A 26,724-nucleotide genomic window follows, 5' to 3' on the forward strand; every position below is an offset into this window, starting at 1 on the left:
AGACCGTATGATGCATTGTCTGTAACCACTGCTAAAATGTCATTAAGATTCAGCTGGTTGTTGTGAAGGGACTGAAGTGCTGCCTGTAAAAAGGTGGAAAAGTTGCAGCTCTCCATAAAGATAACATCTCCCAAAAAGTACTGGTCTTTAGTACCTGTAATTGTAAGTATGTAAATTTTTTGTAATGATTCTTAAACCTTAAATGTTTACAGATTGAAAATGTGCATCATTACATCTGTAGCTTCATCTACTGCATATCTTAAAATAATTAATTACAAAGTAAAAGAAAACTAATCTGCAAGGTGCTAAATCCAGGAATTTAACAGAAAAAAAGAAGAGATCAGCTTTTAATGGCTCGTGGTGTCTGAGGAGAAGCATGCTCTTTTGCCCAGGTTTGTAGGTGCGGAGTTTATAACAGAAGAGTCAAATGTGGACCTTGCACGCCTCGTCACCGCAAGGCAAACGTTTATTAAATCCAGAAACATCATTGTTAATTTTAAAAAGGGAACCCGTTAACAACCAGTGCTGTTCACTAATAACATTTTTCTACAGGAAAGACTTTCAATACCGGTTAAATATTAATTTTCATGTACAATTAGAACTGCCTACATAAAAGAATTACCACACAGCCAAATGTTTACTCACCTATCACTATGTTAAGAACTATGTGGTCTCGGCTATCTGTGGTTTCATCAACTACAACATAAATGTTGCTGCCATGAATCTTTCGAAGAACGGCATCCATATGTTGTTCAAAGATATGGGGCAAATGAGTTTGATGAAGACTCCTTGTTTATAATGTGCCTCCTAGTTTATAATGCTTAATAAAGAAAGGACGCATCTTTTCATTTTTTTGAGCGACATGTCTGACTTGCATGACCGCAAAGTCCTCCACAAACTGGCGTCTTGCATCTGATGATTTTGTTGTTTCCTTGTTACCTGAAAGGGCACACTTTTTGATCTTAATTTCTTCTTGTTCTTGAGATGGGTTTTAGATTTGACATGGGCATTGCAAGTATCTTTTTGTGTCCAGTCTATGGTATGCTGGCAAAACGTGCAGAACAGTTGTTGTCCAGATTCGTAAAAATGACACCAGGATATTGTTGTGTCCTCAATTTTGCAGTTAAGCTCATGTTTCTTAGTTTGATCGACATAGGGTATCTGATACTGCTCGCTTTGACATTTCTGTCTTGTGCAGCTAGCTAATTAGCATGCCTTTAACGAAAAAACATACAGGAAGCACATTCACAAACAGATAGAGTTACCACTGAATTTCTACAAAGAATTGCATTCGCTTGAAAAACAACAAACTAGAAAAAAGTATCTGAATGATGGAACTACAGCTTATTCAATCGTTTAATTTATTGGGAAGTTTTGTTACAGTCACCCCTTCAGTCTGTAAATTCCGCACATTTCCGATTTTAAATCTAAAATCCATTTTTATGCGTTAATTCTGTGATTCCATCCATGTTTTCCGCATCGCATAAATCATAGGGCCCTACTTGTATGTTAAGAGAAAACCTCCCCTTTCTGTTAAAATAATCCACGGAATTTATGGATAGTGAAAACCCTACTAAAGGTTCTTCTACTTTGGACTCTATGACATGTAATTATATACGCACAGGGCCCAAGTGGACTGTAATTGCTTCATTCACTTGCCTTACTATTTTAGAAACCACGTCCCTTGACAACCCAAAAGAGTTGGATGTCTTGCATAATATCCCCTCATCTGCTAAATAGTAGAGTGTGCAAGCAGCTGTTTTGACATCGATGACAGGAAATCTCATTACAGTTGATTTTTTTCTTCAATGTGCGGGTGAAGCAGCTCACTCAAAGACAACAGCGATTTCTTTGATAAACGAAAATTCTCTTCAGCAGCAACCACTTTGTTTTCAAAGTTGTCCCACTAAGTAGAGGTCTGTGTCTTCATCATGTTCGGTATAGCAATGATCTCCGTAGGACATTCCAACGCCTCTGTTGCTCAATATAGTGATAAAGTAATTGCATGTTTAAATGTAAGCATATAAAAAAATCCCATTTGCAAGGTTAACACCAGCTCTACTTTAGCTATGACCGCAATTGCTCAAAATTGCCTCATGTAAACAACGGAGATAATGGTGCACACTCTTATGTTAAAACTCAGTTTTCCCTGTTTACTCATAAACATCTTCACTCTGGAAGGAGTTTTTTTAAAAGTTCCATTTTCAAGTATGTACCTTTAACACAGTTTGTGTGTGAACGTAAGGGCAAAACCCATACAAAAAGCTACGTTTTAAAAAATATCTGGGTAAGTGTGGACAGGGTCTAAGAGTGCTCTACTATGTTCAGATGAGTAGTGGCTTTTTACTATGCTGAAATACTCTTGTGATAAACTACTGCATATTAAACAGTTTGTCCAGAGCAAATTTTCAGACTGTAATATCTTAAAAGACACAGGTATTGTGCAGCGCCAGAAATATTTACATTGTGGATCAGGTTGCCACCACCACCACTGCGATTGGAAAGTTCACCGGCAGTATTTGTTCAATTATACACCGTCCTGTTCATGGTTTTGGACTTGTGTTAGCGTGCCAAATTTGCAGTATGCCAAAATTAGTCTCTGATTATGGATCTGTGCACAGTAAACCCCTCATTAGCTAAAATTGCATTGTTTAACACAAGATCTCTTAATGGCAAAGCATTAGTGCTATCAGAATTCATTACAGACTCACAGCCGTGATATGCTGTGCTTAAGAGAAACTTTGCAAAAACCAAATGAATTTAGTCTTTTTTGGAGGCAACACAAGACAGGGTGGTCGCAGTAATTGTTAGATCCAAGTTAAACATCAAAAGAATCCATTGTCTTTCAAGTATCTGCCTCTTAACACTAGAACTACCAAAGCCTACAAAAAAACTCGTAATCCCGCCCCCTCCTTAAATTCCTTTGTAACTCTCGATCAGCATCTTTTGTGTTGTAAATGTGTCAATCAGCACAAGCAGCAAGCAGACTGCTATTCCATCCCCCCACCACCACAGAAAGGGCAAAAAGCTCTCCGAGCTCAAGTCTTGTTTATCTGGCAGTGAGGTACCTGGAGCTGTACAGGGTAAATATATATTGTTATTTGGAACACATACATTTCATGTGTGTTCCATGTCTGCAACAATCTATGTAAATTCAGGGTAACAGGAAATGCGAGAAATGCAAAAAATATTGAATTCATAACTAAAAAAAGAAACCTTTTTCATATTTTAGTAATAACTGACAAAAAGTAGACATGAAGTGTATAATGTGTGAAGACTGAAGTCCAAATATCAAATAATAATATTTAGAATATAAGATTTATTCTATAATAGTAACCCAGGATCGAACCGGGAACGTTTTGATTACAAGTCAGCAGTTCTTACCGCTGCACAACCCAAGCAGTCACAAAGTTGAAGTTATGCAGGGGTTGGATATTTCAACAAGATAATGACCCACAACACAGTTCAAAATCTACAAAGGCATTCATGCAGAGGGAGAAGTACAATGTTCTGGAATGGCCGTCACAGTCCCCTGACTTGAATTATCATCAAAAATCTATAGGATGATTTGAAGCAGGCTGTCCATGCTTGGCAGTCATCAAATTTAACTGAACTGGAGAGATACTGTATGGAAGAATAGTCAAAAATACCTCCATCCAGAATCCAGACACTCATCAAAGGCTATAGGAGGCGTCTAGAGGCTGTTATATTTGCAAAAGGAGGCTCAACTAAGTATTGATGTAATATCTCTGTTGGGGTGCCCAAATTTTTGCCCCTGTCTAATTCTGTTATGATGCATATTGCATATGTTCTGTTAATCCATAAACTTAATGTCACTGCTGAAATACTACTGTTTCCATAAGATATGTCATATGGAAGTTGCTACTTTGAAAGCTTAGCCAATGGTAAACAAAAATCCTAAGAATTAAGAGGGGTTCCCAAACTTTTTCAAATGACTGTATTAGACCTGGTGGGTATATATTAGACCTGATCTGCATATCTGGCTTATCTGTCAGCAACACTTGTAGCAGTGATTTGGGTTTCTCTGACCATAAAGCAGTACTTTTCACTGTCTCATTACCTCTTCCTTCTCTTACATGTAAATGTAAAATTTCTGACAGAAAACCTTACAAATAACTGTCCCTCTATCCTTGCTGGTTCCATTTTTGATCCTTTTCTGTCATCCCCTGTTCCATCCACACTAGATAGTCTTATTGACTATTACATCTCAGTCCTTCGTTCATGGTACAACTTGGATTGCAACACAGCTGTGAAACTGCTCTTCTTCAGGCAAGTAATGATTGGCTTATGTCAGCAGACTCTGGACAAACCAACATATTCTGTTAGATATCAGTGCAGCCCTTTGACACTGTCAAACATTCTATTTTACTGTCCAGAATGGGAGAACTTTTTAGGTATCTTTGGCACTGCCCTCCAGTGGTTTAATTCCTATCTGACTGATAGGGAAGAGTTTTTAGTCTTGGCAACAGCAAATCCAGCTCAGTGTCAGTCACACAAGGACTTCCTCAGGGCTCTGTCCTCGGCCCTCCGTGCATCTGTATCTACATGCTTCCCCTTAGCCATATTCTTTGTACCTTTGGATTGGATTATCATTTTTCTGCAGATGATGCTCAACTCTGTTTCAGTGTTAAAAGTGAAACTTCATTAGAGTTATCTCAGCTCACATCTTGCCTCAATAAAATTAAAACCTAGGTGGAACATAACTCTTTAAAATTAAATTGCAAGAAATGGAACTCCTGCAATTGACACTGCAGCTTAAGAAAATGAGCTCCTTTTCGGTCACTCTTGACGATGATCTCATCAGACCTTCTTCTAATGCAGGGGATCTTTTTGTCATTTTTGGTTCCTTCCTTTCTTATTCAGATTATTTTACTCTGGTTCAATGTAGAAAATATTTGTATTCGATGCTACATTCTGCTGTTCTTTCTGAGCCCCTATGAAGCACCTTGGGCATGGGAAAGATGCTATATAAATAGAGTTTATTATTATTAATTCAAGGAGTGAAAGCAAAATCCACTGCTTCACCCTGCTGACAAGAATTGTGTATAGATTGTCCTTTCAGTTTACTTTGTCCTTTTAAAATAAACAGCCAATGAGTCCAGTTTTTATCAAAAGTCAAAACTTTATATGCAGTAATACAAAGAAGCAAGGAGACCTGGGTTCGTTTCCCATGTCCTCCCTGCGTGGAGTTTGCATGTTCTCCCTGTGTCTGCGTGGGTTTCCTCCGGGTACTCCGGTTTCCTCCCACAGTCCAAAGACATGCAGGTTAGGTGCATTGGCGATCCTAAATTGTCCCTAGTGTGTGCTTGGTGCCTGCCCGGGATTTGTTCCTGCCTTGCACCCTGTGTTGGCTGGGATTGGCTCCAGCAGACCCCCGTGACCCTGTGTTAGGCTATAGCGGGATGGATAATGACTGACTGACAAAGAAGCATTAAAAAAATTGAGCAGCACAGCCTGCATTTCTTGTGTACATATTGTTTCAGTAATACTACATTAACTCTAGACCAACAGTGCAGCAAGGCAATTACATATACAGTATGCTATTAACTGGAATAAACAATACTAGTATCATCATTATACATACAGCATGAAAAGGGAGTCATACAAACATAGAGGGAAATAGTAATGCTGCTGTCTACACCCAGAGTGCCTACCACTCTGTAGACGTACCTACCATGTTGAATGAACCCTACAGCAGAGATGGTTATCAGGTGGCATGTATGTATTTTGCGAGTAGAAACTTATTTGAATTTTAGCTTTCTGCTAAAGAAATATTGAAACCTTCTAGTGTAAGTGAATGCATTGCGTTTACAACCTATCCATATATAATTGGTATGCCACTGTATAGTGTATTTACGTGTTTAAACACTTGGTTCAAATCCACAGCAAAGAAATGTCCATTTGCAATATAAATAATCAGTCATTCATTACCATTGATATCGCTTATTGGCATAAGCCTACTAAGATCTAACGAAGAAAACTGTTAAGTCTTCTCCTCATAAAACATCTGTCAACACAGCAACAGGCTTTAGAGCAGTACAGATTCGAACACGCTTTTGCTACGCGTGTGCAGGTACCCACCTGTTACGGCTATAACACACCTAATAGCTGGTGCCTGCTCCAGAACACCTTAACTTTCAGTGCTACAATAAGCTTGTCATCATTACACCACCAAAACTAAACAACAACACACTGATTTACTACCCATCGCCCTTTCAAATCCATCCGCCGCATGATTTTCTTGCTTCTTTGTTATAATATATTACAATTATCATGAATTAATTCTCCAGTAGGCCAACTTCAAATTGAACGTTTTGAAGGTTTTCCCGTTTTTCTAGCTATTTGAAAAAAATACTTGTAATATTATTACTCACAGTAAAATTACAATCTGTACATTTAATGTTAGCAGCATTTAGAGAACTTGTCACAAGGATGTTAAAATTGTGACCAAAACACTGAAGCCAAGGCCAGGCCAGCTGACGTTCAGCTGCAGTTACATTTACTGCATTATCCATAATACTGCAGACAATGTAATTCTCTTCAATTTTCTTTTCATCAATCACAGCACGCAATCCAGCAGCCAAGTTCTCCACCATGTACCCCTTAGAGGAAGACCATGTTTATTTAAATTTTCTGATCTCCCTGTCTCACCTGGCTTAAAACCAAAAATTACCAAATAACTGCACGGTTGTTCCTCTTTTCAACCAAATCAGCCATCTTCAAATAACTGGCTAGTGATTGCTAGTTTCTAGTTAGTGTGTTCATGTTGATCTGGAGTTTCTTTTTTTCTTGAGCATGCACAAGTAAACATTTACTGGTCATTGTCAAAGAACAAAAACAATATTTTAGGTCAAGGCTGGAAATAGGGCCATGATGATATCATCATGTTGCCCAAGCCTAACTCAGACTGTTCTGGGAAAATAATTTTAAACCAGCTTGACAGTAAGTACATATCTCTGATATTTTGTCCACCTATTAAATTATGCTATAAAATAAATCCCTTGTATACCTATTAAATTATGGTATCAAATAAATCCCTTGCATAAATGTAGCCTGTCCAAATGATATAAAGAGTCTCCATTAGCACGACCTTCTTCCCTAATTTCAATAACACCTTTCATTTTCTGAAGTCCTCTAACCTGTGTTTGCATTTAGCTCAGGCAAATTGTTATACAGTCGTAGCTAAAAGTTTTGAGAATGACACAAGTATTGCATTTCACAAAGTTTGCTGCTTTGGTATTTTTAGATCTTTTTGTCAGATGTTTCTATGGTATACTGAAGTATAATTACAAGCATTTCATATGTTTTAAAGGCTTTTATTGACAATTATATTGTTTATATAATTCAATATTTGCAGTGTTGGTCCTTCTTTTTCAAGACCTCTGCAATTTGCCCTGGCATGCTATCAATCAAATTCTGAGCCAAATCCTGACTAATGGCAGCCCATTCTTGCATAATCAATGCTTGGAGTTTGTCAGAATTTGTGGGGAATTGACCACAAGTTCTCAATGGGATCTGGTGTTCTGGTCTACATCTAGTATGTTTAACTGTATTTTCTGATAACATACAGTGCATCCGGAAAGTATTCACAGCGCATCACTAGTCTAGTCAGGATAAAGGGAAAAATGACTGCAGCAATGTACAGAGACATCCTGGATGAAAACCTGCTCCAGAGCGCTCTTGACCTTAGACTGGGGCGACGGTTCATCTTTCAGCAGGACAACGACCCTAAGCACACAGCCAAAATATCAAAGGAGTGGCTTCAGGACAACTCTGTGAATGTCCTTGAGTGGTCCAGCCAGAGCCCAGACTTGAATCCGATTGAACATCTCTGGAGAGATCTTAAAATGGGCTGTGCACCGACACTTCCCATCCAACCTGATGGAGCTTGAGACGTGCGCAGAGAGGAATGGGCGAAACTGGCCAAGGATAGGTGTGCTAAGCTTGTGGCATCATATTCAAAAAGAGTTGAGGCTGTAATTGCTGCCAAAGGTGCATCGACAAAGTATTGAGCAAAGGCTGTGAATACTTATGTATTACATGGGATTTCTCAGTTTTTATTTTTAATAAATTTGCAAAAACCTCAAGTAAACTCTTTTCATGTTGTCATTATGGGGTGTTGTGTGTAGAATTCTGAGGAAAAAATGAATTTAATCCATTTTGGAATAAGGCTGTAACATAACAAAATGTGGAAAAAGTGATGCGCTGTGAATACTTTCCGGATGCCCTGTATATTCCTATATCTGTGAGCCCACTTAACACAGATTGTTCACCATATTAAACTAACCAAACATTTTTGAAAAATAATGCTGTTTTATCTAGGTCATAGTTGCTTGCATTTTTCTACTGTAACACATTTGTTTACATTCAGCTTTTAGGCCACTCTTCAGATGATCTTGTGGAAGCTGGACCCTGTGATTCTGAAAGAGTCTGTGTTACTCAGACCATACCTGCCATTCATCACAGTAAGATTTTACAGTGGTAATTTTTCTATGATAAAATGTTCTTAATTATCTATCTATGTATCTAATGAATACGATGGATATCAAAATTCTACAGACCCTTATTACAATTTCAGTTTATATATAAGGGGTCATCAAAACATTTTGAGAATGGCCTATTAAGAGAAACAGAGGTAAAACCAAAAAAGTTTTATTTTTCCAAGGTAGTCCCTGTGAACACTAATAACAATAATAATGTTCAAATATTCCACAAATCTTCCTTATGCTACTCTCAGATGAAACATGTTGTCTATTAGGACAAGGTCTATTATGCAGTTTATGTAACCACTCTCCTATAATTGACTCAATGTTCTTTACTGATGTAACATGCCCCTCAACCATAAAATAGTGAGCATGTAATAATCACGTTGGGTGGCAGGTCTAGAGAATATGGTGTGTTTGGTATCTCTTTAAATCCTTAGTTTCTTAGAGCAACCTCTATAACTGGTGCAGTGAGACCAAGGTCATTATTGTGAAACTGAAGAGGATAGTTGACGGTCTTACTCACTGATTTTTCTTTGATTCATTGCCACAAACATCAGCTGGCAAATACAATTTATTTTTTTGTATAGCCCAAAATCTCACAAGAAGTGCCGCAATGGGCTTTAACAGGCCCTGCCTCTTGACAGCCCCCCATCCTTGACTCTCTAAGAAGACAAGGAAAAACTCCCAAAAAAAACCCTTGTAGGGAATAAATGGAAGAAACCTTGGGAAAGACAGTTCAAAAAGAGACCCCTTTCCAGGTAGGTTGAGCGTGTAGTGGGTGTCAAAAAGAAGGGGGCCAATACAATACACAGAACAGAACAAATCTTCAATACATTTTAAAAATAAAAATTTTACAAGTACGGAGCAGAATTTAACAGCAGATGATATCACATGGGCGGCATGGTGGTGCAGTGGTAGCGCTGCTGCCTCGCAGTTAGGAGGCCTGGGTTCGCTTCCCAGGTCCTCCCTGCGTGGAGTTTGCATGTTCTCCCCGTGTCTGCGTGGGTTTCCTCCGGGCGCTCCGGTTTCCTCCCACAGTCCAAAGACATGCTGGTTAGGTGGATTGGCGATTCTAAATTGGCCCTAGTGTGTGCTTGGTGTGTTTGTGTGTGTCCTGCGGTGGGTTGGCACCCTGCCCAGGATTGGTTCCCTGCCTTGTGCCCTGTGTTGGCTGGGATTGGCTCCAGCAGACCCCCGTGACCCTGTGTTCGGATTCAGCGGGTTGGAAAATGGATGGATGGATGGATGGCAATTCTAAATTGGCCCTAGTGTGTGCTTGGTGTGTGGGTGTGTTTGTGTGTGTGTCCTGCGGTGGGTTGGCACCCTGCCCGGGATTGGTTCCTGCCTTGTGCCCTGTGTTGGCTGGGATTGGCTCTAGCAGACCCCTGTGACCCTTTGTTTGGATTCAGCGGGTTGAAAAATGGATGGATGATATCACATAATATGATTTGGATTTGTTTAGAGTCCTGGAGACCTCAGCCATCAAGCTGCCTCCCCCATTTGGCCATTCCACAGCTGAAACAGCGCTGGGCAATCCAATCCGATTGAAAGGACCCCTCTACCCCATGATTCCTGCGATTCTCCATCAGGGATGACTTTACCTTAGGCAGCAAAACTACTTGGCAGGTGGGCCGTGGCACCAAGTGCCACATTTGAGTACCGAGAAGAGAAACAGAATAGGTAAGGGTTAGTAACAAATTATTATAATTATGTCTAACAACAGAGATGCAGTCTGTACAGTTAATCAGCAGCGCTAGTCAGGATATGCTAAACTGAAGTAGTGAGTCTTCAGCCGGGATTTAAAAGTTGAGGACCGAAGGGGCATCTCATATCGTAGCAGGCAGACCATTCCACAGTTTAGGGGCCCTGTAACTAAAAGCTCAACCTCCCACTGTTATTTTATTAATCCTTGGAATCCTAAGCAGATCAGCATTATGAGATCTTAATGTGCGCTCTGGTTTGTAAGTCGGACCTTGGCCATTTAATGCTTTATATGTTAAAAGGAGGATTTTGAAATCTGCCCTAAACTTAACCGGAAGCCAGTGTAAGAATTTAAGAACTGGAGTTATGTGTTTGTATTTTCTTGTTCTTGTAATAATTCTTGCAGCAGCATTTTGGATTAACTGGAGGCTGTATAAAGAACAGTTTGAACATCCGGTGAACACCACATTGCAATAGTCGATCCTACTAGAAAGAAATGTATGAATTCATTTCTCTGAATCCTGTTTATTTAGGAAGCGCCTTAATTTCCCAACATTTTTAATATGGAAGAAATATAATGTGGACAACTTTGAGATGTGCGCTTTAAATGACATGCTAGAGTCAAAGAACTCCTAGATTTCGGGCTGATTCAGTAAAATTAATGGTGATTCCAACCAAGTTAAATGATGACAAAATATTGAAATGATGACAAAATATACAAAATGAGAGTAACACTGGTAATGTGGGCATTTTGAAACATGTAATAAAGCTAGACTACACTTTCAGTGTTATAAAAAATATAATCTTCCTGACACTGGCTTAGAATTTTGTGTAGGAATATTAACATTTTTTTAGCATCCTTGATGACATGGTTTGAAGCAAGAAATAATTTCCTGTAATCCTCAAATGTTAGAAACAGGTAATTGGGATGTTTTAGTGTGCAGGAGCAATCCTTTGATCCCTTTTTACTTTCTCATATACGAAGTATAGGGAAGATATTGTAATCATCCAAAAATTTCATGTCAAGATTTTGATGAATCTCAATGTTTTATACCTCCCTGACTTTCTCATATACGAAGTATAGGGAAAGTATTGGAATCCTCCAAAAATTCAATTTCGAGATTTTGATGAATCTCGATGTTTTAGAACTCCCTGAGTCAGAAAATACCATTTTTGGAATTATGTCTGTGTGGCAGCCTATGTGTGTATGTATGTATGTATGTAAACGCGATAACTTGAGTACGCTTAATTTCTGCTAACCGGAAGTGGTATTTTACCTTTTATTCATGTAGCTGCAGAGTCTGATTTATTCAATTTTACTTTTATAATAATTGTTCAATATATTATTAATTTAATTTGATTTGTTGTTGGTGGTTCTTTAATGTACATAATATAAAAATATAATCATTGTCTTGTGGTTTACTCCTCAAATATCCATCCCTATATCAGAGCATACAAGAAAGTCTAGGGGAGACCATTCCCAATTTTTAGGTTCAGTTTCATACATTTTTGTAACCACTGCCACCCGTCCCCACAGTAAAGCCCAAGTTCAGGATGCATTATGTAAGACTTTTTCCACATTTAGTGACATCTTACAATCATCTGTATTTAATAAACAACAAATTAAACATTTTTTTGCAATGTTAATTAAAAAGTGTACTTTGTTTTGATAACATTTACATTTATTAACATAACACTCACCAGCCACTTTATTAGGTACACATTGGCAGTACCAAGGTGGAACCCTTTTTACCTTCAGATCTGCCATGATTCTTGGTGACATAGATTCAATAAGGGTGCTGGAAACATTCCTCAATGATTTTGGTCCATATTGACATGATAGCATTACACAGTTGCTGCAGATTTGTTGGCTGCACGTCCATGATGTGATCATATTGCATCATATTGGATTGGGATCTGGTGACTGTGGAGGCTATTCGAATACAATGAACTCATTGTCATGTTCAGGAAATCAGTTTGAGATGATTTGAGCTTTATTACACTGCATGTTATCCTGCAGGAAGCAGCTATCAGATGATGGGTACACTGCAGTTGTAAAGGGATGGACATGGTCAGCAACAATACTCTGGTAGGCTATGGCATTTAGACAATGCTTCGTTGATACTAAGGGGCTCAAAGTGTGCCAAGAAAATATCCCTTACACCATCACCAGCCTGAACTGTTGATACAAGCCAGTATGGATCCGTGGTTTCATGTTGTTAACACCAGTTTCTGATCGTACCATCTGAATGTTGCAGCAGAAATAGAGAGTCAACACATCTGGCTAATGGTTTTCCAATCTTCTATTGCCTAATTTTGGTGAGCCCATTCGAACTGTAGCCTCAGTTGCTTGTTCTTAGCGGACAGGAGTGGCACCTAGTGTGGTTTGCTGTAGCCCATCTATTTTAAGGTTGGATGTGTTGTGTGTTCAGATATGCTGAGGTTATTTGAGTTACTGTTGCCTTTCTAACAGCTCAAACCAGTCTGGCCATTCTCCTCTGGTATCATCAAGGCATTTTCACAGAGAACTGCCACTCACTAGATATTTTCCCTTTTTCAGACCATTCTCTGTAAATCATAGAAATGGTTGTGCATGAAAATCCCAGCCCATCTGGCACCAACAACCATGCCACATTCAGAGTTACTTAAATCACCTTTCTTCCTCATTCTGATGCTTGTTTTGAACTTCAGTGGGTCATCTTGACAATGTCTACATGCCTAAATGCACTGAGTTGCTGCCATGTGATTGGCTGATGAGATATTTGCATTAAAGACCTGTTGAACAGGTGTACCTAATAAAATGGCCTTTGAGTGTAGGTTATTGTTTTATGTAGTCTTAAACTGCATCACTCAAGTCAAAAGGTCAAAAAAGTTTCTAATTTTAACATTTTTTTTCTTACATTAAAGGTGGTTCTTGCTCTCCCCTGAAAAAGATCAACAGTTTGATAGAACACAAAAGGCAATGCACAACAGACCACTCAGGCTCTGCAGGGGAGTCAACTGTGGATTCATCTTCTGTTATGAAGGTATCCCAGAGAAACCAGGAGTGGAATACAGCTTCAAGCACTAATAGGAAAGGTATGTATTCCACTCCTCACTGTAATCATGTACAGGGTTTATTAACTGAGTGAGAGCTAGCCCGAACACCTTAAGACAGACACCAGCAGTACTACAAAACACATGGTTTATTTACACAATTAAACCCCACACACATACAGTGCCCTGCACCAATCACCCTTACTCGGGCCTTTGAACGTCCATGAGCCGCCTTTCTTCTCCATCACTGGGGCTTTGTCCTACTCTAACACCTGACTCTCGCTCTCCCACTGTATGAAGGGGGCCCCTTATATAGTCACCCGGTTGTGCTCCAGGTGCTCGTTGATGTCCTTCCGGCGGCACTGGAAGGTGTGGCGGAAGTGCAGATCTCCTGGGCTCCACAATGTTCGGGGCGCCCCCTGGCGGTGGCCACAGGCCCCAGTAGGTTTGAGCCTCCTCGCTCCGTTCCCATGATCCCTTCACTATCCAAGGCAGTTGCCCCCTTGTGGCCTGGGGGACGTAAAAACTGCCTCCCGGTTCTTTCAGGCGTCCCAGCTGGGTCTGGCCCCCAGCCTCCTGCCACAACTGGTACATTGTGTGTTAGTATAAATATTGCAAGATTTTGAATTGACTAAACAGTACTTTTTGCATAATATTAAATTAATTGTTGCAAACTGAAACAGTTACTGTAGAATGCTGTTGCTAATGATTACAAAATTATTATAAGGAAATGTACGTAGTTGAGCAGTTCATGCTGGGTATTGAGTTTGCGATATTTTGCTGTTGTAACATTTGCCCACCTGCTAGCTAAATATAGACAGATTTCCTATTACTTATCTTATACCATGAAAAAGTCTACTTTAGATTCCATGTGTATGTAGAGTATTTATGCTATGTATTTGAAAATTTCACAAGAGTATCTTGAGCATGCAGGAAAGAAATGGTTTTGCAACTAACGAGATGAGACAGAACCGTTTGTTATTTCTTCTACTGCACCAACACAAGGACTGCAGTAGTATGAAAAAAGTGGAATCTACTGGTTTTTATTGAGATTACACAATATATATATATATATATACATATACAGTTTATTACCTTTGCCAACTCTCTAAAAAAAAAAAAAAAAAACCAAAACAAGTGTACATTTTCTCATTGTATTCTTTGTTTGTGCAGAGGATGAAGTGCTTTCTTCCAAGCAGATCAGTGACATCTCTCGTCTCCTAGAACTATACCACAGCCGTCCAGAAATGGTTCCCTCATCTTTGTACAACTTCCTGAAACCACCTGATCAGAGCGGGTAACCTATTCAGCAACTGATATATTTCAGCGGGTCACCTTTAGAGCATCTAGCACAACAGTCTACTTTTTAGTAACTAGTTCATGTGATTTTATACACAGGAAAATTATATTTAGTTCTTAGCTCATTTGGAAGACTAATCCTGCATGGATCATCCATTTGGCATTTTATTATTTCCAATGTTGCTGGCATTTTGTAGTCAGAAGATGCAGATTAGGCCATTGGTCATCTGAGAGACAATGACTAAGTACCCCTTTTACTTTAAGAATGTAAAGTTACATACTGGCTTTCAAAAATGCTTACAGCAGGCAGTCATCTCTTTTTCACTTCCTATATCTGATGTAGTATGCATAATTATAAACTTCAGTATTGATGATTTGTGTGTTTATTTTGATTTTCACAATAAGTCACACCCTGTTACTGTTGCTTTTCTGAAGGTTAAAACATAATTTGTCTAATGTGTCTGAAAGTGCAGCAAGTACATCTGCCCCCAGAAGTGGTAATCCTAAAGAGATTCCGGTTGTTAAGAAAGAGGTGAGTAAGGTTTTATACAGTTACTAGTGTGTGAAATACTCATTTTGGTGCTGAAATGTATACAACCCCTTCCAAATATTTGTAGGATTTATTTCTTTTATAGTTTATCAGTATGTTTCAGATAATTGTGGATGCAGTAAATCACAAAGTATATACATGGCTCACCTGCATAAACATAAATCTAAACAGCTTGTGCTCCCATTCTATTTATTATTGTGAAACAATGCAAACTCTAATAAACCGTGCTTTGTTTCTTAAATGAAAATTGTCAACTAAATTACCAGTCAGGCCACAAATCCAAAATGTTTTTTAATATCTGTGCCAAAAAAAGTTAACATCACAATATACACGTTCCTCTAAAGTCAAAATAGACAGTGGGAATCAGGTATAAAATTGTTATCTCTTCTCATAGTTTCTATAAGCTGTGTGTAAACTACACTTTAGTGGTTTTAGTTTACATTTTATATGCTGAGACATAGGACAGTAGCACCTGTTGAGTGACTCTGTAGTTTTTGTTTTGTAACTGGATCACCCAATACCCATCACCAGTCACCGTGAGCCCAAGAAACAGGTGGGGTTGGAAAGATGTATGTAAAGGGTACCATTTTTATTATGGCTGTTTACAGCACAGAATTTATTGACAGACACTGACATTTTCAGCTGGCTGTGGTGAAATAACTTTAAACTCCTAAACATAAAGTATATGTAGAACCACTAAATTGTGAAATAAATGCATTAAAGAACCTTACACATATCATTTTTCTGGAAAAAAATTAGACCTCAACAATGAGAAAATAAAAATAAGTGGCGAGAGAGGAGGAAAATCCACTACATAAGCAATAGGGAGTTCAGTCTTTTTTTAGTGCATTGGCCACTTAAATACAAACAATAATAAAAGTACTAGACCTTAATTTACAAGAAGGCAAGTTTATTTGTTATCTGCTACTAAGTGCATTGTCTTAAAGTCTTTTGATCACCTTGTGCTCCATTTGTTTAAAAAAAAAAAAAGTGCAAACAGTTGTAATGAACCCTGGTCTTGAATAAATACACAGGTCAACACCAGACTGATGAAATGGAGGAAATTGCGTCTCAAGTGACACCAAATAAGTGGCGGTGGACTACTGCACAATAAAAGAAATGTCAGAGTGTCAGAAACGGTGAAATTTGAATTGGGTGTAGTCACTCTAAGCTTCATGTTCTCAACTGGTTTGCCTTGTAAACCTTTTCACTTTTTTTTTTTTTTTTTGCTTTGAGTTGTGTTCATTATTTGCCTTATATTGAAATATTCAGTATTTCCCAAACACTTGACTGTAAGTTTATTAAATATGTTTTGGAAATGGTTTATTAAGTTACACTCTTCAGTTACCAGGAGACTCAGACTATGTAGTGCATAAGATGTGGTGTGTTTATGAAAGACATTTGGCAATAACTTGAGTATTTTAATGCAATAACAAAAAATAAACAATATTAATACCAATTGTAGGATATCAAACATCATTGTGAAAGCATTTTTAAAAATTCCCTGCTCACAACAAGCAAAAGAAATAAACTTACAAGAGCAATTTAGCAACTTTTTCATTAATATTGTTTTTCAGGTGCTTTCACCACAGACTGCGCACACTCAGCGTCGCTCAATGACTGTCAGGCCATGTATTGAGAAGTGTCAGCCAAAACCTGGAAAGAAGCCTGTAAACGCCAGTGTGCAAGGCAGCAAGTGTAGCAGGGGATTGGTGTGGAAATAGTGGCAGGCAGTAACAAATGAACAGTTATTCCATTTATTAAATTGACTGAATAAAGCAATGTTTTGTAAGTAAAGCAAGTGTGCTGACTTGCATGTATCATTGTCAATGTGGCCAAATTGTGCTGAATTTTGAAAGCATGTTCAACACTCTTCTCTGTAACATTATGTTCATATTAGCTTGGACTTGGCTATAATAGTAGTTTTTGATAAGGTTTCTAACACACAAACAAGTTTATTAAATCTTTACTCCTCGCTTTAAAAAGGCATAGTCCCTTGTTCTGTGCAGTAACAATGGTGTAATGGTTTAGTTTTCTTGGTGATTACAGACAAAGTATCCTGTTTTTTTGTGCCACTACTTTTTTCAGTAATCTATGAAACAGGTGTTACTGACATCTGTTGCATTAAAGCCGCTAGATAAAAACCTAGTAAAATGGACCTTCTGTTTGGCTTAAGAAGCATTGTGCCACTCTTTTGAAAACATTTTTAAATCATCATGTTTAATGCTTTATAACCATCACAGGCTACTTTAGGCATTGGACATTTTCTGATTGGGCTGGGGGACACAGAAATGTACTGAATCATTTTATTTTTGTTACACTCTTCAAGCAAATATGGGATTATGGGGACTCTTACTAAAATAATCTGCACCCGCTGTCATGTTGATAATCTCAAAGAAAATCATTAGACAGTATTTTATGTTTGCCAGTTCATTACATAATGCATTTTTGATCTTGTGATCATCAGATTGCCACAGTTTTGGTCCAGATATGGTGCAGCATTATTATTAAGATAACATTTTGTCAATTACAAAGGTATTCCTTCAAGATAGTTATGATCCAGTATAATGCAATTATGGGCATATGACACATTTTCACCACTGTCATTTTGCTACTTAGCAATTTTAGGCAATCCAGTTCTTTTTTTTTTATGAAAAGGAAAACCATTGTTTAATAATTATCAGTATTTGTCTCAAAACGGCTCTTGATGATTTGTAACAATATAAAGTATAAAAAGGGACTTGCCCTCATGGAACAAAAGACCCCTGTTTAATGATATGCCAATTGGTTTGTTAATGCTCAGTTTTTTTATTTTGGAAAGATTCATGTGAGGTTTACCATACATCTATTACTAATTCTGTTAAAGAGGTCTACTTATATTATTACGCTACTCTAGGTTTCTTTTACTTTGTCCTTGAAGCAGACAAAAGTATGCATTCCCATATATCAAGGTTAAAAGAACTAGCAAGCTCAGTTTTATCCAACCCTGTCCTGCTTAGCATTATGTCCTGCGATATGCAGTAATTGTTGGACAGAAACGTGTTACTAAATTTATGAATATATACATAATATAATCAAATGATGCTGTAGTACCCACAGTGCTCTGGAGCATTTTTACAAAAATACCAAGTCAGTGTGAGCCGTGGATTGAGTCTTGAGAAACTTTGATTATAGCCTGGTGTTCCATGTCATACTAATTTGAGAATATACAGAATTCTGAACAATGATGTTAAATGTACTTTTTACTAATATCTTTTAAAATAATGTCTCATAGTAATTTAAAAATTTATACTTGCTATTTTTGTAATATTGTTTCATAATTCCACTACATGAAAATAATGGATGTAAATATATTTTATTTTTGTATTTATACATTTTTCTATTGATGTATGAAATGTATTCTATGCATATGATGTGTAGAATTGAATTAAATTTATGGAAATAAATGGCTATTTGTCTGTGTGAACCTTTAATTGTGCCGGCTACTTTTGCAGCAGTTTGTATGAAGAATCTAATTTGTAAAATGGTTAATAAAATGGTAAAGCAATTTTAAGATTTGTTGTTTTCTACATTTATCATCATGTAACTGAAAAAATGTGTTTAGTATAAATCCTAAATCCACATTTAACTAAGAACTCATTTTTTCAATAAGTAAATCCCTTCACATAAAGGTGTCAAGGTAAAATACAGTAGCTTACTGTGCCTTTAAATGATTAACATGAAGATACATTAAAACAGCATTGCGTGATATTCTTATCCCTGTTTATTCCCATTTGGGGTCGTGTGGAGCAGGAGCCCATTCCATCTGGAGTTGATTCCTGCCTTGCACTAAATTATAAAATCCTGAAAAGACACAAAGCAAAAACCTGCTTATCAAGGTTCTGAATGTACATAATGGCTATCTTTTATTATAATGAAGGGGGTAGATGATGTTAATTTTAAGCAAAAGCATTGAGAAATCATCTTCAGCTGTTCCACTCCTGACACCTTACATTTGCTGGCCACAAATAATCTCTGGCTGTTCTTTTTCCCCTTGATCTGCAGCTAGGGGCAGCTTTTTGAATCTCTCTATCACTTCACGGATGGAGGGTGGTGAAGCTCAGGGTGCCAGTGCTGCCCCTGGTGTGTGCCCTTCAATTTGTGCAGTGCCGTCTTGCTAGGAATCAGAGTTAATGTTTTGTAGGTGTGAGATGTGGCCAATGCCACTAAATTGCAGGATTCTTCCATTCAGTTACATTTTCTGCAACATCCTTACATCTGGGAAAAGTATGCCAGCTCCTGTCTGTACCACACCTTGCTCTCAAGATTAGGGCAGAGAAAACGTAATGAAGGGCAAGTGTGTCTTTTCATTGACTTAATGGTAATTTTTGAAAATAACAGATTTAATGGCCCTCACAATGGTTTAGATGACAGTTACATTTTTTTGTTCTAGCATTAAAACCAAAATAATATATACACCTGTGAGATCTTCTACCTACCTAGCGTGTGACTGATCTAGTCAACTTTGTGCAAAGGATTAAATAAATGATCTTTACGACCCCAGGGTCTGCATTTATCATACGTCTCAGAATTACTCCTAGTACTTACTCTGAAAGTGTGACTAGGAGAAGAATTTGTCCTACCTCAAGATAGGACATGAGAAGTAGTTAACGAAGCATCCTACTTCTACTCCCAGTCCCAGTGATGAATAGGAGGTCATGTCTAAGAATAAATAATGTCATAATTTTATGCCACCCCTTGCTGCAAATTAACACTCATGATGATGATTTGTAGTTTTCTGATACTAATGCTGAGGCTTCAATACAAGATACTACTGTAGAAATAATAATAATCAAAGAAGAGGAAAACATTATAAGATAGTATACTGCACTAATTGTTGCCACTCCGCAACATCATAAATAAGTTTGTAACAAACTTTGAGATGGAAAGACTGAGACACGCACACACTCAATGAGAGTAAAACCTGGTAATGTGCACATTTGTTTAACAATGAATGATCCACAGTCATACTTTCAGGAGAATCATCTTCCTGCTATTGTGGCACACCGGAAACGCCTCAAAAAGTAACAGTTCTACTGAAACTAGCAATGGCTATTCCTGCACTGTTACTGAAGTTGTGTTCACTCTTACACCTTTCCATATCATCCTCCAGAATCATGTATCATGTCTCTCTCTGTGGTCCCCCTTACTTTCTGCGAGACTCTAATTATTCAATGTCCTGGGAATGTCTGCTTGCCGCCTTGAACCTTCCTGGCTTGTAAGGAAGGAAGGAAGGAACGAACGTTCATGGAATTCAGAGCTCAGCACTGTCAATTACCCATCCAGCCCTGTGAATCTTCAGGGTTATATGCTGGCTACTACAGCACAGCCTGCATCCATGACCATCTGTGAGTGGATACTATGGTATCAGTTGCGATTCATATACTGTATGTGTACTCATCCACACTTGGGGCAATGATCTTTATATGTGTGCTGGTTTTCAAAAATGCAACTTGCTTTAACGTTACCTCAGTTTGAGTCATGGACAAATGTCTAACCTGCGTTACTTCAAGTAACGTTAGGGCCTTCAAAGCTTGGTGCAGAATTCGAGAAATGGTTGGTTGTGGCAGACACAAATCCTCACTATTGCAAAGCTACCCTTTCCCTGTGTCCAAAAAGCATAATATTACCAACACTAATTTTGAATGACTGCATGTGTCTTCTCCACATAAACAGATTGATCACATAACATACAGGATTTGGTAGAAATATAATTCCACTTCTGTCAAATCAATATCTTCATACAAGTTCATTGTTTTTCTGCATCTCCTGAATATTTAGCCTTTCTAAGCACGTGTGTCCAGATCTCTGCCTGAACACTTCTGGCTGCTCCTAATTAAGTTAGTGCAGCGCATGAGCTCTCCTCAATCCTGGTGAAGTTAAGAGTAGTTTTGTGTATTAGGAGTATATTCCATCACTCTTGATATTTTTGAGCCAGTGAGGGCTGCTGTTCCTACTCTGAGATCAGACTTGTGCAGTTTGATGACATCCCCAGAACAGTCTAATTGTGTTTTTTTACACTCTGCAAAACTCTTTGGATTGGCATTAGCTGCAGGATGCAGTCTTTAGACATAGGGCTTTAGGAAGAATTTTAAACTCTGTTAAATATCAGCTTTGCCTTTACCAATGCTGCTGATTAAATAATTTGGTTAGGGTCCCATTTTATTTTCTTTCCTTACCTTTCTCTGATGGAGGGGTTCTCTGGCTATTAGATTTACAGCAGGGTAAGTTAAGCACACTCATTTTAACAAACAGAAAAATACAATTTAATTTGTAACACTTTAGGTACTGCAAAAATGCATCTAATACGCATTTGCTGCTGGTATGTAACAAAATCTTAGCAAAGGCTTCTTTTGGTGTTCATGACACTTACTAAACATCAGTAGATTGGTTATAAATCTCTATGCTGTGTGGCATGTTGACATGATTGGTAAAATTACTTTTAAATATGAAGGATTTACAGGCCTTGTACTAAGTATGTAATATCAAGAGAAATGTGTCTCAGTTAAGCCACCTCAGACCACTCCATAGTGAAGTTTTGTTAGTAAGTCACAATGCAAAGATTGGCAAACACTTTATTGAAGCTTTTAAGTGTTATGAGGACCCAAAGAAGTGTGTGTTACGGTCTTGTTATGTAATAGTAAATGAGTAATATATGCATTTTTATGTATGCATATGCAAGTGTTACCATTTCATTGATAACCACTATCGGCCACTCACAGGGGAACACTGAGCACAGATGAACACTTTATGATACTAAGCTTGTAAAAGTGGTGTGCGATGCTGTGTAGAGTTGTGTGTTGTTGGTCTGGATTCAAGTTTAGGACTCTCCTTGCATTTGACTTCCTATCCATGGTGTGGTGTGATTCTGCCTTCCTCAGTTTGCTGTTAGGCTGTTTGCTGCGTCCTCTGCAATTTCATAGGGAAAAGCATTACTCTTTCTGGCATAGGAGATTAGATGCTGATGTTACCTTCTTGAAGTTAAGAACTGCTTCTCAGTTTTCTCTGACTGGCCAGCTTCACTTGGTAGAGTGGATATTAGCTTTCTGATTCCCAACAAGAAGAGGATTGTCAGTTTTCAGCTCACCCCAAAAAGAAGGAGGGGCTCATCAGCTTTTTCACTTCTAACCATAAATAATGTCGCTTCAGTGAGAGTTTGGATGGAATGCTGATAGTTTTTGATGGAAGGTATAACCTCTGCTGATTGAATTAACACTTGAATCCCTGATGCCTATGAAAAAGCTCATAATCCCGGTCCACCTTAAATTCCTTTGCACCTCTCCATCAGTGTCTTTTGTTTTGTAAATGTGTCGATCAGGAACAGGAAACCTGCTATCCCACCCGCCCCTCCTTGACGGGGCTCAAATTGGGCAAAAAGTTCTCCCAGCTCAAAGCTCCTTATCTGTTTGTGAGGTGCTTGGAGTTGTACAGTATATCTTTATTTGGAGTACATGCATTTCATGTGTATTCAAATAAACGTGCGCTTATATTCAAGAATATAACCAAAGTAAAAAAAACATAAAAATCATTCAATTTACATGTTACTGAGTTACAAACCTAAGCTTAAATGTCAATCGACAGAGAGTTGATTATGTATTCTTGGATGGCGCAGAGGTATGCTGCCTTATAACCAAAAGGTTGCTGGTTGAATCCCCGTCCTCCGTTTTTTGATTAGTGAGCTGCTATTATTATTACTATAATGTAATAAAAACATTCATTTGATTTGAGTTTGTAACACCTGGTGTAATTTTTAGATACTTGTAAAAGTTAGTGTTTTTTTATTATTCGGTTTTATTTTCTCAGTGACGTTCATGTGACATAACAAACTTGCCTTTCCCTCTCTGAGTTGATGCCCTTTATGTCCATTCTTTTCATAAGAGCAGCGATGACCACAGTTGGTACTGTGGTTGATGCCTGCTCAGAACTATTTGATTTCAGTCTGTAACAGGCTTATTCTTTTTGGGCGCATACACCATCAGCATGGCACTACCACATCTAAACACTAGCATGGTGAATTGCTCGCGTACTAAAGTGACTTTAGTTGCAGGTGGAAGTCCCATTTTACTTATGGTGCCAAACAGAGTTGCGCTGCAGTGCAAGAGTCTATTAGCCAGTGAAAGCACTGTGAAGAAGCTGTCTGTTGTTATGGTCCTGCCTTTGTCCAGTCTGATATAGCGGTCACGGAACATATTTTTGATTGCCGGTACAACAAATAGTTCTGAGCAGGCATCAACCACAGCACCAATTGTGGACATCGCTGCTCTTGTGAAAAGAATGGAGATAAACGCCATCAACTCAGAGTGGGAGAGGCAAGTTTGTTGTACAATGTGAACGTCATTGAGAGAATCAAACTGACTAATGAAAAACAAGCGCTAACTTTTACAAGTAGCCAAAATTTACACCAGGTGTTACAGACTCAAATCAAATGTATTTTTTTATTATATTATATTATAGTAATAATAATAATATCAGCTCACTACTCAAAACTCAGAGCACTGGAACTCGAATCCGCAACCTTTTGCTTATAAGGCAGCAGTTCTTACCTCTGCCACCCAAGAATACATAATCAACTTTCTGTTGATTGACATTTAAGCTTGGGTTTGTAATTCAATGACAGTAACGTGTAAAGTTAATTTTTTTTTTTTTTTTACTATGGTTATATTCTTGAATAAAAGTGCATGTGTTCCTTTGATATTTGGACTGAAGTCTTCACACCTTATACACTTCACGTCATCATTAGTATAACATGGAAAAAGTTTCTGCTTTAGGTAAGTGTTTAGCATTTCTTGCCTCGCATTTCCTTTCATCCTTCACTTACCCATATTTTTGTAGACATGGAACACACATGAAATGCATGTTTTCCAAATAACGATATAATGTATTATTTACCCAATACAACTCCAGGCACCTCACACACAGATAAGGAGCCTTGAGCCGGGATTACGAGTTTTTCCGTAGGCTTCAGGGATTCTAGTGTTAAGGTCACTTCCATTTACAGAACCAGTGCCTGCTCAGTTTAGTCAAGTTTTCTCCATCAATGTCACCCCCTGAGTTTGTCTCTGAGCAAGTATTTATATGGTGCCTCCCAGAGCTATCACAGGGGTGTCACTGGGTGATTCATTATCTTATCAGATAAGGCACATAGGCTTCATCCCAAAGAGAGGCCCAGTCAAGAAGAAACTGATATTAAGAGCACCTGGCAGTTGTCGCCAAGTCAAGGACCTGTCTTCCAAACAGAACAGAATGAATAATGCCAGTCTATCCTACAGGGCCTTTAACAATTGGAATAATTTGTTCAACCAACACCCCAGCATTTAAATGAAGCATGTAGACTGATTTGTAATCCTTTGTCTACTCTGTTAGCTGCAGGTTAGGTGCACTGCCAATGCTAAACTGGCCCTAATGTGTGCTTGTGGGCTTTGTGTGTGTGTGCGTGTGTGTGTGTGTGTGTGTGTGTGTTCACCCTGCAATGAAGCCTGATGCTTGTTGGTGGTAGGCTCCACCTTCCTTGTATGAACTGTTCAGTATAAAATGGGTTTAAAAATGAATGAATGGATGGATGGATGTTAGATTATCTGAGTTACTTTTCCTGGACCTCAGAGTGGATGTCAGATATCAACATTATCAGTGACAGACCTAGCATTGGATGTTTTCTAGTTCTCCATAATTTACTTACATTATTCCTCTCAGAAGTTTTAACAACCGACTGAATCTACAGAATATCTGCAGAAGTCAAGTGGAGGTGTTTTTGGATCAAGTCGGTCAGAGTTATCCAGACAAAGTCGGAATCACAAATTTCACTTTCACCAAACAACAAAACTTTTAATTCTCGCAGATACACCTTTTCATTGGGAAGAAACACTACTTTTCCCTTAGAATTAGATGATCTACAAGTCTCCGACTTAAAGTTTAAATCCGAACAACATATTCATCTCTTTTTGCTGTTCTGTTATTTCACAGAGTAATAATTTTCCATTTGTTTGTGCTAATGTGATCTTTACTATCATTTTTTTTGAGACTTTTGAATTTTCGTACTTCCATTATCTCTAACCTGCTCCGCATGTGTATCACGCCAACATTTTTGAATTCTTTACGACGTTCTATTTTGTCATCTACTCTTTGTCTTTTATTTCTGGCCCTTGGCGTGGTTAAATCTCTTGGCACAAAGTCTCATCTTGCGGGACGTGAAAGTATCCCTCTGAGAAAGTCATGTCTCATCCCAAGATTTTTTTATTATAATAGAGAGATTTGCATAGGTTTTGCTTAATTTGAATAGAATGAAGGTTTCACATAGGTAATGGAAGATTCTGTTAACCCCCAGACGCTAACAATTTAATGGAATATTCTTAATGCTCTGCTGTGTTTCTGTATTGAGACAATGACATGAGCTCTCATTGAAGTTAGACTACTAGAAAGAAACATGAACTGTTAGACAAACAGGCATTAAGGGCATTTAGTTTTCTGACCATATGTACGTTACATACGTAGGTCCTACTCTATGTGGTAAGAGAAACTTTAAGAAATGTAACCTAGACACTTAAGCCTTAATTGGAACATTATAGACAAGAACTATTTTCTTTTTTGTGTGTGTATTATCAGCTTTCTTCTTTTTTTTGTGTGAATCGTTTGCTTTGAATTTCACTAAAACTTTTAAAACACAGACACTTGGACTGTGGAGTTCTTTTTTTGTATAACAAGTCGTCCTAACTGCTGGAATGCCTTTCTGCTAGATGCATTTTGAACTGTTTAGAATCCCTCAACAAACACAGCTTACAGAAAGCTGGAAACAGAAAACAAAACCAAAAGTCAGAAAGCCTTGAAAAGAAAAATTGGTTTTGTCAAGCTAACTAATGTCCTTTCCTTGGTAAATGAGTTTTGCATGTGGTTCGTGCTTAACTGAGGTGGTCCCCACAACCAAGCGACCACACACTCTGGACGCATGTAGCCCCACCACATAGCAGCACATGCAGTGCCCTCCATCATGTTTGGGACAAAGACACATTCTTCCTTGATTTATTCCTCTTCTCCACAATTTAAAATTACAATTCAAACAATTCAGACATTAAATTGCACATTGCAGACTTTCGTTTAAAGGGATTTGCAGACATTTTGGTCTCGCCATATAGAAATTACAACACTTTTTCTACATGATCCTCCCATTTCACAGCATCATAATGTTTGGGACATAGCAATGGCAGGTCTATTAAAGCAATCATAATTAGTCCTTTGCCACATATCCTTTACATGCTGTGACTGCTTGAAGTCTGTGATTCACAGACATGACCAGGTGCTGAGGATCTTTCTCTGGTGATGCTCTGACAAGCCGCTAATGCAGCCATCTTCAGCTCTTGTTTGTTTTGGGGTTTGTTCCCTTACGTTTTCTCTTCACTATATATATTAGGCCTGCTCAGTTGGATTTAAATCAGGAAACTGGCTTGGCCATTCAAGACTTTTCCATTTTTTAATTTTAAAAATCTCCTGTATTGCCTCAGCAGTTTGTTTGGGATCATATCTTGTTGTAGGATGAAGCACCATCCAGTGAGTTTGGAGGCCTTTACTGGAACTTAAGCAGGTAAGATATTTCTATATATG

General features: G+C 38.2%; 1 protein-coding gene across 1 annotated transcript in view; it reads left to right on the forward strand.

The window, feature by feature from the left end:
- LOC114648924 (centrobin, centrosomal BRCA2 interacting protein) overlaps window positions 1–18,201 on the forward strand; it is a 35,382-nt gene extending 17,181 nt beyond the window's left edge. The window contains exons 7-11 of the mRNA XM_051925135.1: window positions 8,393–8,486; window positions 13,116–13,286; window positions 14,418–14,541; window positions 14,979–15,075; window positions 16,671–18,201. Of these exons, the coding sequence (XP_051781095.1) occupies window positions 8,393–8,486; window positions 13,116–13,286; window positions 14,418–14,541; window positions 14,979–15,075; window positions 16,671–16,817 (633 nt within the window). The 3' untranslated portion in view covers window positions 16,818–18,201. The remainder of the gene's footprint in view (window positions 1–8,392; window positions 8,487–13,115; window positions 13,287–14,417; window positions 14,542–14,978; window positions 15,076–16,670) is intronic.
- Window positions 18,202–26,724: the final 8,523 nt, after the last annotated feature.

The sequence above is a fragment of the Erpetoichthys calabaricus genome, chromosome 3 (genome assembly GCF_900747795.2).
Source record: "Erpetoichthys calabaricus chromosome 3, fErpCal1.3, whole genome shotgun sequence".
Classification (NCBI taxonomy): domain Eukaryota; kingdom Metazoa; phylum Chordata; class Cladistia; order Polypteriformes; family Polypteridae; genus Erpetoichthys; species Erpetoichthys calabaricus.